The 12,430-nt window shown below is 45.1% G+C and overlaps 1 protein-coding gene across 2 annotated transcripts in view; it reads left to right on the top strand.

The window, feature by feature from the left end:
- Positions 1-6,998: 6,998 nt before the first annotated feature.
- Positions 6,999-12,430, top strand: part of CCN4 (cellular communication network factor 4) — a 43,185-nt gene continuing 37,753 nt past the window's right edge. The window contains exon 1 of one of the 2 annotated variants that reach the window (XM_054817418.1): positions 6,999-7,245. In XM_054817418.1, coding sequence (XP_054673393.1) covers positions 7,198-7,245 — 48 coding nt within the window. In that variant the 5' untranslated portion in view covers positions 6,999-7,197. Of the gene's footprint in view, positions 7,246-7,955; positions 8,335-12,430 lie in introns of those variants that run through there. The other variant, XM_054817419.1, reaches the window with a different exon arrangement.

Genomic DNA, 12,430 nt, shown 5'->3' with positions numbered 1-12,430 from the left:
GCGACTGTATCTTTGCACTTTGAAAGAGTCCAGGGAAGAATTTGTGATGGACTTAATAGTTTACTTCCTAAGGTGGTAGTGTGAAAATGGATACCTTTGTTTTCACCCTTTTTGCTTTTATAAGTGAGACTAAATTAAGGAGAAATATTAGCATGAGCTGGGAAGAGAGGAAGCTTAAAGTGCTGCTTGCAAGAAATAAAAAAAATAGAAAGATGAGAACTTGAGAGCATGTGGACTACGTGTGCCTGAAGTAGCAGTATTTTTGTGAGCACTACATCAATAATCCACTTTCCCCACAGATTTGTGTCTGGTGGTTGACTGCAAACTCCAGCTGAAGTTGTTTTCCTGCAGTCGGCCGTCTGAGAGGTCTCAGCTGTGTGGCTTCTCTGGCGTCTAATAGAGCATGAGTAAACACTCCACTTTTCCCAAAGGTGTGATACTCCTATGGCCTCTCTCTTCTTCCTCCGTGCCTCCTTTCACAAAATGCACAGGAATGTGATTGTCAGTGAGATATCTCTCTCTCTCTCTGTCAAATTTGCCTTGATTTTGGCCAAGGGGCTCAAAAATTGCTGCAAAGGGACACAGACAGACAGACATGAACACGTACGAAGCAATTGCATAAGCTCCATTTCCCCAGGAAACAGAGACCGAAAGCAGCTCTGTTGAAAGAGAAGCATTTACTAACCTAATACCAAAGGAAACTTTGAATAAAATGTTACCAGAGTTAGGATGTAGAATTTGGATACTTGGGACATAGAGGGAAAACTGGTCCTCAAATATTTCATGTTTCAAACAGGTTTGATCTCTTGGGGATCTATTCATAACTTTTCTAAACATCTCATAAGGCTTATTTCTTATTTTCTTTAATATGAAAAAAAATGTGATTTGTCTGCATTTATTAACAAAATATTTTAAAAACAACACATGGGCTAGAAGGGTAGACCTACTTTCTAACAGAAAAACAAGCCCATCTGAGATAGGAGATGGTTATGTTTTATAGATTTCATTCTTTTACACTTAATTCAATTTCATTGGCTTGTTCTGGTTTTGTTTTTTTTTTCCAAGTGGTGACATGTATAATCTAACCCAATCTTGGAAATTCACTGACATATTTACAGTGCTGGGAAGCCTCGGTGTGGCACTAGAAAGTCCAAATCTGATTCCAGTCTTACCTAGACCCAACTGGGAGCAAAGGCACTGGCCACAGTGAATTTTCAGCTGAACAGGAGATTTCCCTCCTCATGTAGCCAACTCCATCCCAGAGACTGGAGAATATTGCTGCATTAGTGGAAGGAAAAAAGGCCCAGATGAATGAATAGTTGTGTAATTCTGTGGTCACTGATCTAGAGAATAGAAATACCAGGGTGTGCACACTATCCGCAGTGGATGAAGTAATTTTTTGGAGTATGTCATAAAATTACTTGTCAAGGAGACCGTGATATGAAGCAGGACAACCTATGAAGGGAGCAGACTGTGCCGCTTCACGAATGCATGCAATATTTGTTGGGATTCTTTATCCTTTCTTCCTTTCATAGTTTGTTAGTCAATATATTTTCCTCTCTTTTCATGCGCATCAAGAAAAACATCTGCAGAAGGCAAACCCAAAGGTTAATTCTTCCCCTGCACTTCCTGCATTTGTTCAAACAGTTGAACTAATATTTATGAATAATGCATTGCACCCATGAATGCCACAGATTGATGCAACTCCAAGGACTTCATTTTTATACCAGCTGAGACTCAGACTCAATATGACTTATTAATCCAGTTTCTTTTACTGCTTAGCAAATATTATCTAAATGTTTATTTCCAGAAGACTGCTTCTCTACAGCAAGGATTTATCAGAGCTTGCTCATATTTCTGGCAGGTTCCTGACTCTTTGTGGCCAGTTTATTTTAGTTATTAATTTTTCTCAGAGCTTGGCATCTTATTTATGTGGTGGTTTGTTGTTTGTTTTTGTTTGTTTGGGTTTTTTTTCTTCTTTTTTTATTCTAAGTTCTGCTTGAAATCTTTAATTAAGAAACTGATGTTTTTACAGAGCAGATACTGAGACAGACAATTGCTGAGGAAAAACATAAATGCCCCAGAATACTGTTGCTGCTGTCACGAATTCTTGGTACTGGTTCAAAACCATCAGAATATCCTTTTTGCCCGCATAATTGCCACATAAATGCCCAACAGGAAATTATGAGAATTTAAGAATAAATGAACACAATAGTCAGGCCATTGCTTTTGAGGGCAATGAAGAAAATACGATATCTGAAGTTACTGGCATCAATGAATGGAAATCTAATATAACACATATTTGTAAATTGATATAAAGTACTACAATTTTTTTATATGGGAATTTACAGAAACTAGTATTTTGATGGCTTGTTGTTTTGCTAATGTCATTCAAACCCTCATATTTTTGCTCACAGTGGAACAGCTCAGCTGCTGTCAGCCAGATTAATACTGCTGAAATCAACAGTCACACAAATTGACACCAGCTGAAGACCTGTCCTAATAAATCTAAGCCTATTTATGGGAGATGAAACCTCAGTCATGTCTCCCCAAAGGCAGTATTCTCACTCAAATATAAATGGTTTTGGCTGCGTGAATGAATTAAATATTGAAGGTTCCATTCTTCAGACTTAGCTGCAGCTTCACCCACACCAGTGGATCTGATTTATACCAACTCTTTGGAGAAATAATCGCTCAGTAATAATCACTTAGCTGTTGGGTGTATTATCATCCTTACAAGTATGCCGGCACGAGGAGTGCAAGCTGCAAGCATTGTGCTTGCTTACTCAGTAATGGATCCTGGGTTGAGTAACGTGTCAAGGTACCTCCCTTCACCTGGCAATTTTAAGGGACTGAGGGAATCCAGTGGTGGATTTACCACATCAGGTGCTCGCTGATACTTTCTGCGTCATGATACCAGGGATACAAGGCTGAACAGGAGCAAAGGAGATTTTGGTTCTCTAACCATACCGTGATTCTCATCCATCTTCTTCTTTGGAAAGACTGTTTAGACAGAAAAAAAGCAAGTCCTCCTGCTGTATTGCAGCTTCTTGCACTCTGTGGTGTCAAGTCTCATCTGCAAAGGCCCATAACTCTGTGGAAATGAGATACCTGTGTTGAAGTGGGGCTGACTGAGTTATCAAGATGTTATCAAGAGTCAGCTAAACCAGATGTTTTCATACTCTTGTTTCTAAAGCTTCTTTGATATTTCAAAGGGCCAGGCTGATGTAACTCTCCTTCCCATCACCTAAGTAGTAATAACAACAACAATAATAGATGGTGCAGTTTGACTCCCCCACCTCCCTTCCCATTCCAGTACATGCCTCCTGAAGCGGGTGAGGTTCCTGGCCCTGCTGCTGTTTGCAGGCCCAGTGGGTCCCCCGCTATTCAGCAGGCAAATCCTGCATGGAAGGGATGTCTTCTCCATCACCCCGGCAAGGAGAAAGGCAGAAAAAAGGGCACCTTGATAGAAAACTAACACGGCTAGTTGTTTGGCTTGTTTAAAAGCCAGATACATGACTCAGCCTTTACCTTTTATGAGTCAGGAAATTCCAAGGTGTTCTTTTTTTCCCTTGGACTTGTAGGCAGACTCTGATCTCACTTATTACAGGGTAAATCCACCACAGGCAAGGAGCTATTCCTGCCACACATTCGCAAGCAAAAGCAGCATCCATCCTCCCTGAACTCTCTTTCTGTTCTTAGCAGTCCCTGTGTTCTTTGGCCAGCCACAGCCCTCGGTAAAAGTGTCAGGCACATCAAACAGCATGAAATAAATCAATCCATTTCCCAGTTTATTTAGTCTAAAAACTCTGTAAAATGGAGTCAAATTGAGAAACCTGTTTATGTGGCTGAGAGGCCTAAAGGGATGTATAGAGGAAGGAATGATATTAAAGTGTTAAGCTAACAGAATCAGAGCTAGTTTGCACTGGGGTGTGCTACCTGTTTCCAGTTCACTGTGGCTGGCGTGACTGCAGTGATGGATAGTTGCATTCACAGACATAATGTCCATGGAAGGTGAAAGGTAAAGAGACAAAAGTCATTAAAACTATAAAATTGCTTCAAGGTCCAGAAAACCAATTAGACACTGAGATTTAAAAGCAATGTGGCTGCCTTGTTTTATTGAAGAGCAGAGTCAGCGGTGATTTACTGAACCCTTGCATGTTTATATGTTGGAAGAAGGTACTGAATTCTCATCAGCCAAGCAGACATTGGCAGAAAGATGAAACTAGCAAACTCAGACTGAAAACACGGCACAAAACTTTAATAGTGAATGTAACTGAACTCACCAAAACATGAAGCAGATTTTCCATCATCTGAAGATCTTAAATTGAATTTACGTCTTTGAACTAGACAGAGAAGTGTCTTTAGAGCCTCCATTTATTGGGGCCAGTACAAGACTCCCCAGGATTAAGGCAGGGTGATACAGGATTACAGTGATCTCTTTTAGCATTGTCATCCTTTGAGGGAACTGAGACCCCCCCAGAGCAGAAGCCAAGGTGTGGGCTGCTGCCATCACTGAGCTAAAGAAGAGCCTAAATGTCCATTTGAGACTTAATGAAATAACCTTACACCCAGCCACACCTGTAAGTGCCCCGATGTGACATATCCACACAGGAATCACTATCAGAAAGGCTGCTGAGGTACCTGGATGTCTCAGCACCCCTGCCCTGGAGCTGCAGGCCCACTCCTTGATCCCCATCTCATCCAAGCTAAGACAGAGTGTCTGGTTTATGATTACCACATGACAAACTGGCTGACATGAGATGAGCTGTAGAGCTGCAAGCAGCCAGATGTCCGGATTTCAAAGACTCCATCCTTGCTGACACACTTGACCACAGCATTAGCTGAGGAATTCACAGAGGGGAATGAAATATTCAGGGGAAATAATCAAAGGAGAGCAAGATAACCAAATGTTTTGGGGGAAAAACCAAAACCAACACACTGCCATTTCTGGTGTAATTTATAAAGTGTTCTTTCCCTTAATTTTGAAGTCTGATAACCCAGGAGCTTTGAACTCTTGTTCCTCTTCCATTTGCGAAGCTGCTTTTGCTAGGACTGCTAGCATGGCCCCGTCAGCTCCAAGCCAGCAAGCACAACTTGTACGAGGTATTGGCCACCTACTTCACATCTGAGCCCATTACCCTAGGCTAATCCACCTAGTTTCACCTCTGTTTTAAGAGGCCATCTCACCTAGGTCAGAGGAATTGCACTCTCCAAATGCTCCTTTCACTTCACAAAGTGTTCAGACATTTGGACCCCAAAGTCAGGAACTGAGCGATAGCCAGGTGCAGATGAACACCACCCAGGTGACATGAAGATAGCAGGCTGCTTGTTAGATTCCTCAGCAGAGAGACAGGGTCCCTGTGACTGAGTATTGCTGGTGTACAAGGAAGGATGTGTGCTGGTGACAGAGAGGGGTGAGAAAGAAATATTGAAATAGAGAGAGGCAGAATGAATGAACAGAGGAGGACGTGAGGAGAGAGAGGGAAGGATATAGAGGAAGGAGAACAGAAACAGCCCTGAAGGAACCTGACAGAAAATACAATCCCCAACCTGGTCTTCAGGGTGGTATGTCCTGGGAAGGGGCTGTGGTAAGGGTGAAGGTGCTGGAGGAGGAAGAGAGAAGGTGGTACTTCCTCTGGTTTGCAGCCAAGCTCAGGCTGAATCATTTCCCAGGGCAGCTGGGCGAGTGTTCAGACTGTCAAGCAAAAAATCTGGTCCTTCTAGAGCTCCCTGGTCCAGCTGGTGTAAAACCATTAAACTGTCCATGTCATATCACACAGCACAAAGGGATGAAAGTTGCTGTGAGAATACACGTCACTGGAGCACAGCTTCCTCGCTCTCCCCTCCCCATGGCCCAGAGCACTCAGCTGTGCTGGTCCGGGGAGCAAACCCCACTGCAGCACCAGCTCCCCTGGAGGGCTGGGATGGCTGCTGGGGGGTCTAGGGGTGACTCACCCCAACCTGACCTGGCACACCTGAATTACAGGAGGTAGCCAAGGCTGAGCAGAGGTTAAGGCACCTTCTGAGTTCCGGTTTGGCCATCAGAGCATTCACCCACCCATCACTTCCTTGCCTGCCATACCAAGCAGGAAGGTTTGCCTATTCCTAAATTTACCTTGACATCTCTTTTAGCCCATGTCTTGACTCTTTCTTGGGTTTAAGATCTGTAAAGCCATTTAATATGATTTTTTCCTCCCGTTGCAAGCACTCATTTTCCTTATACTATTCTATTTCAGTTTAAGGATGAAAGAGACTTTAAATTCTTTCAAATTCAGATTTAGAGGGGTGACGGAAAATACTGTGCCTGTGCCTAGGTAAGCACAGAAAAACACATCAGAGATGACCCAGGTAAAATCAGGGTATACATTATCGGGGATACAGGTGATCATAGAGTTTAGCTCTGTTGAGGGTGGGGTTTGAACTCCCATGGGCAATATTCATTATGGCCACTGCTGGCACAGGTTAGAAATATAACTGGGCCCAGGACCTGACGCATACTCTGATACATTCCACCAAAATCATGGAAGGGATGCGTAGCATGGCAGGGGACAGTGTGCCCTTCCTTTCATCTCCCATGTGGGTTTCTCTGTAAAGATGGGGGGTCTCGAAGCAGCTGGCAGACTGCCTCCCATGGGGTGCGCTTGCAGGACAAACATCCTTCTGCACTTCGAATGAAGCCACTTTTTAAAAAAAAAGATGAAATAAATCGATCATCTGTGCATAATTGTACACATGTCAGGTTATTAATCGCAATCAGTAAAGCCAGATTAAGCATTTCTTGCTGTACTAAGGTGCAAGAGACTGAATGCCATGAGCAACATGAGAGGTAAGCTCTGAGCATTTCTGTACAGTGCTAAAATCGCAGTGTGATGGACCACAGTGCTGCAGCTTTCCCTTTAAGAGCCCTTTGGCTAACGGCGATACACTGAAATGCAGGAGGTGGGACAACACCACACACAAAAATGAAGAAGTGAAGGCAGGAAAAGTTTCTCCAGAGGAAAAATGCAGGGCTTGTCCTTCACCCTGACGTCAGATCTGTCTTTAATAAAATCCCCAAAGAGCCAAGAGAAAAAGGCAGAGTGCCTAGGCTAGGTTGCCAGTTCAGGATTGCTCTGCATTCCCCAAAGTTGTGTTTTTGTTCAAAACGGCTCTAAATCTGGGTTCAATCAATGTATTTAATCCCGGCTTCCAGGGATGAGGTGGCTTTTGCCCTGGATTCTAGCAACAAACAGCATTTTGCAGGTGAGTTTGGAAACTGCAGGAGAGACTCGTCTTCTGCAAACACACTTGGGTTTAACGCACGGTGGGCTGGGAGAGCTGAGTGCGATGCGTGTGGGAAGGTGGGCACTGGTGAGCTCTGGGGGTGGTGGGAGATGTGGGAGTGGGCAGGGAAAGGTGAGCTGTGGAAGAAAGGAAAAAGGAAAGGAAAGGAAAGGAAAGGAAAGGAAAGGAAAGGAAAGGAAAGGAAAGGAAAGGAAAGGAAAGGAAAGGAAAGGAAAGGAAAGGAAAGGAAAGGAAAGGAAAGGAAAGGAAAGGAAAGGGAAAGGAAAGGAAAGGAAAGGAAAGGAAAGGAGAAAAGGAAGGAGGGGAAAGGAAGGCGAAAGGTGAAAGGAAAGGGGAAAGGGGAAAGGTGCAGAAGTTGCAGAAGTGTCTGAGTTGAGTCCATCTCTGCTCAGCATCCAGGTGGATCTGCACAGAAACCTGTAGTGTGGTTTGTGGGTTTTTTTTCTTTTTCTTTTTCTTTTTCTTTTTCTTTTTCTTTTTCTTTTTCTTTTTCTTTTTCTTTTTCTTTTTCTTTTTCTTTTTCTTTTTCTTTTTCTTTTTCTTTTTCTTTTTCTTTTTCTTTTTCTTTTTCTTTTTCTTTTTCTTTTTCTTTTTTTCTTTTTTTCTTTTTTTCTTTTTTCTTTTTTTGCTACTGATTTGTATTGTGGAGCATAGGAAGGAGGAAAAGATCTCCCATTCCTGCCCGAAGCAGCCCGGCTGAGGCTGTTACGGGAGCGGGTGGGAGGGGAAAGGGCAGGTCCCCGACGGGCGGCGGTGCCCAAAGGGGGCCGGGACCGAAGCAGTGCCGGGGCCGGAGCCGTGCCGTGCCACAGCAGGGACCGGGACGGAGCCGGGCGGTGCCGCCGGCCGCTCCCCGCAGGTGTGCCGCTGCCGGGGCTGCCTCGGGGCCGGCAGAGGAGGAGGGGGCTGTTTCCCCCCTCTCCGATCTCTGTAGCTGCCCGATCCACGCAGGCGGCAGCTGCTTTCCTTCCACTCTTCTTTGGAAAAACCTGTATGGGAAAGCCACTCATTTCAGAAAGATGTTTGCGTTTTGCTTTTCCTGTCTCGGTGCGTGCTTGCGGCTTGTGTAAAATCCGCGGGGGAGAGAGCTGGTTGTTGAGGGCTGGCTGTTCGGGAAGGTGACCACCACCACGGCAGGCAGGCAGTGGGTGCGGGGAGCGCCGGTCCCCAGCGGGAGAGGAACTGAGGGGGACCTGCCGTGTCCCCCCTCCTCATCCCCATCCCGGGAGGCAGCGCTGGACTCAGGGCTTGGGGAGCCCTAGGGACCCCAAAAGAGAGGTGCAGATGGTGGATCCTAGGGACCCGTTTGGGCTACCTGGCTTGAGGCTGGGGCATTCCCTGAGCCAGACATCTGTGAAGCTCTGTCTGAGCATCTCTTCTGCTTGGAGAGGGGTAACATCAACTGCTTTGCACAAGGTGGGGGGATTTTGCTTTGCAGGGCTGCTGGCATCAGGGGTTGGCTTCTGTGTTGTGAGATAAAGCGAGGCTTTAAAGCAAGGAGGTAACACGCGTGGTGTGGTACACCAGATGCACCTGTGTGAAAGCAGATGGTGAAGCGATAAGTCCTGCATGAGTGTGGAGATGGACTGATAATGGTGCCTCTTCTAGAAACAAAAAACACAACACAAAACTAACAACAAACAAACAAAATGCACCTCTTGGGCTCTCTGAGGTAAGTTGATTCTTACCTCAGTTGATTTTTGTTGAGCAAGTAAAAAGTCACACAGAGGGAGGGGGCCCCCCAAACAGTGTTACTAGAGGAGATCTGTGTGAGCCTTGTAAATTTTACAGTGGTTGTCCTGGGTCGCCTTGATATGAAATATGTTTGTACAAAAAGCTGCTGTAGCATGAAAGTATGTGCGAGTGCATGCATGTGCCTGCTGTGGGGGTGGGTAAGTGCGCGCAATCCAAATATTGCTGGCAGCATGTTTGGTCTAAAGAGTGTCTAAAAAAGTGATCAAAACTGTATCAAAAATAGCCTACAAAGAGTCCTGGGTCTCAATTATTTCAGTTCAAGCTCTCCATTGAATGGAGCAGGTGAGGCTGTGTCTCTCTGGAGCATCCCAGGGGCACTGTCACCTCCTGAACACACGCATGGAGTTGGACCTTAGAAGGTTGTGCTTAGAAACCATTGAGTAGGGATGATTTCTCCCCAGCAATGAACCGGCTTTCTGTGGGTCTTCTCCACACCTGAACTGGGATGTGATATGGGGTTGGTAGGCTGATGGAGGTCAGATTTCTGTCTGCCATATGTAAGGGAGTGGGGAAACAGGGATGAAAAAAGTGTATAGCATGGAGCAATGAGAGGGGCCGGGGAGAGCAACTGGGAGGCAGTATTAGTCTATGTAATTCTTACAGGACTTGTGGGAGAAGAGCAGGCTTAGTTTGGTCTGCCTGAGGGGAGGTTGTCTGAAGGAGCAAGGGATATTGCAATTGGTGTGGGATATTGTGAATATTCAGCTGGCATGGCCACCCTGCTCATGAGAGATGTTGTAGCTAAGTTGTGTGGGTCGTAACAGATGAGGGCTGGTAGAGGTCTGACACCACCCCACCTCATTGCCTATTGTACTGCATCTTTGGTGGCATCATCACAACAGCATAAAGATGTTTCCAAGACTGCAGAGGCATCCATGGAGTGGTAGCATCAGGCAGGTCACTGTGCACAGGCAAAGCCCGGTGGTCTCCATGGGGGCTTGTAATGCTTCACATATATGAAGAAATATAGACAGAAAAAGATGCTCCAGTGGGAAAGAGGAGGGCTGACTATCTGGAATGTAACTGCAATACATATACTTGCCCCAGGGAGAAAGGCAGAGGAGTTAACACAGGAAGGTCAGACAGGTCTCAAGGGGCATTTCAGAAGGTGGCTATCAGGTTCTGTGGGAGCGTCTCCTGCCCCCCCACTACTGCATTAAGCTACAGAGTTACTGAGCTCTTAAACAGTTTTATCAACAAGGTTTTGTATTGGGGCATAACTCTACAGGTGATGGGTTTGCAAAGAGAAAAATAGCTGAGCATAGTTGGAATTTCAGGCATAAGTATTCAAGCATTTCTTAAGATTTTTTTTTTTTCATACATATAATGGCAGAGACCATGGGAGCCCAAGTACCATCAACAAGACTGAGATTCCTCAGTGCCTGAGTCATTTCTGCAGCAAGGACTTTAAGGCTGGGTGCGTTGGCCCCTTCCAGAGCTGCACATTGAGGAATCAGAGCCTGGATCTTCAGCCTCTAGTCATGACGACTCAGCAGATATGAGACCCCTTGTCCAAATGGGACGAAATGTCCCAGACCAGAGTAGTGATTAGAAAAGAAATTCTGCAGTTTGTAGAAAATTAGTACAGGAGATTATATGTGGAGGACAGCATTGGAGGTTTCTGAAACATTCAAAGTGGAGGAATGGGTAGTATGTGCATGAGGAGTGAATGCAATCCATTGAATACGTTGCTCTTCATCACATCAACTAGTAAGCAGGTATTGACACTTTTAGTTGATGTGATAACAGTCATGGCACACGAACACCAGGCCTTTGGCTTTAGTGGGTGGTAGGGAGGAGAGAGATATTTGAAGATGGTTTTATATAGGCATGATCTCCTTTGTGAGCATTGATTTCACTAGATAGTCACTGATAATGATTCAAGTTCAGGGCTGCCTCAGGCTGTGTGGAAAGTGGTTTGAGAACTGTAATGTGTGGTTTTTCCTTCTCCTTTTTATAAGATTTATTGGCACAGATATGAGGCCAAGAATTTCATTTGTAAAATGTTTGGATGTGGTGGCAGGAAAAAGTGATTACATTCCTTTAGGCTCTTCCAGGCAAAACCACAATCTGACCAAACTTGAACCAAAAAAAAAAAAAAAAGCAAAAAAAAAAAGCTACAGATTGATTTATTCATTTATCTATTTGCTTTGCTAGCAGCTCATATATAGTCTAATGCTAAAAGTTCCAGACACCTTTATTCTTGCCCACAAAAATCCCACGGATCTCCAGGCGCGGTGAGCTGAGGTTTGTTTATGGAGTGCTTCGCAATGGAAGGCTACAGGCTTGCAACATGGATAATGATGCATAGATAATCTTAGGCAGCGTAGGTTCAAAATTGATGTGTCTCGTGCCTCTCACCTTCCCACCATTCCCTGTTGCTTGACAGCATCTTGTTACCAGAGACAGGCTTGATACACTCCTCTGTAGAAGGGCTCCTAACCTACACTTCCATAAATTGTAGGTGTCAATTAAAATTACTCTGATCATAGCAGCTGAAGATTCAGCTATGCAAATGAGTATCTTGTGGCTCGAAGCTGGTAGACATAATCCCCATGGGTATGGCTGCACCATACGTGGGGCTTTCCCAAAGCTGCTCTGTTATTCAGCAGTCCTCCGTCACAAATCCCCTTGCAGAAGGAAATCATTACCGAAGGTAGCACTGATTGTGCTTCACACAGATTGGATGTCCAGACCCAAATCTGTTTCTGACGAAGTGGAGATGCCCCCTAAATACACACATACACACTTTGATAGCCATCGGCTGCCAGTGTGCAACAGCCTCTTTGCCAGCATTCGCCAAGACAGAGCCGGGGACAGGACTTGTCTTCCTCGCAGTTGTGCCACTGCCTGTTTGTGTCCCCTCGGGGAGGTCCTGTCCCCATTTCACACTGCAGCAGTCCTGCCTGCAGTGCGAGTTCTCTGCCAGTGGGGCTTCTCCAGGGCAAGGCGTTAGTTAAAAATGATAGCTGTGGGTTTTAGCAAAAGCATAAGATTGACGTGATTATGCTGAGTGTTTGTCCTTTGAAGAGTTGTGAGTGTTTAGCTTCTCCCACTTTCCCCAGGTGCTAGCAAAAGGCACTGGTCAAAAATTTCAGAAGTTCTCCACACTCACATGGGACATTTGAATTATTTCTTCAGGAGCTCTGGGCTCCCACGTTGGTATGTTAAAAGTTGCTTTAGCATCCTGCCAGTGCTCAGCTTACTGAGAACTGCTCTTTCTGGATGGCCTCAGTGTCCCAGCGGGGTCTTGAGCATTCCTGTCTGGACAGCCCTGGCTCTCACGCATGAGTGGAAATGAAGCTGTTTTAAACAAAAAGAAATAGAATCATGTATGTGAATATTGGCAGCTGTGGCCTGGCGAAAGCTGAACGCCCACAGCTTCAGC

The sequence above is a fragment of the Grus americana genome, chromosome 2 (genome assembly GCF_028858705.1).
Source record: "Grus americana isolate bGruAme1 chromosome 2, bGruAme1.mat, whole genome shotgun sequence".
Taxonomy (NCBI): domain Eukaryota; kingdom Metazoa; phylum Chordata; class Aves; order Gruiformes; family Gruidae; genus Grus; species Grus americana.
The sequence above is the reverse complement of the archived record's forward strand: the minus strand, read 5'-3'. Positions and strand labels throughout refer to the sequence as shown.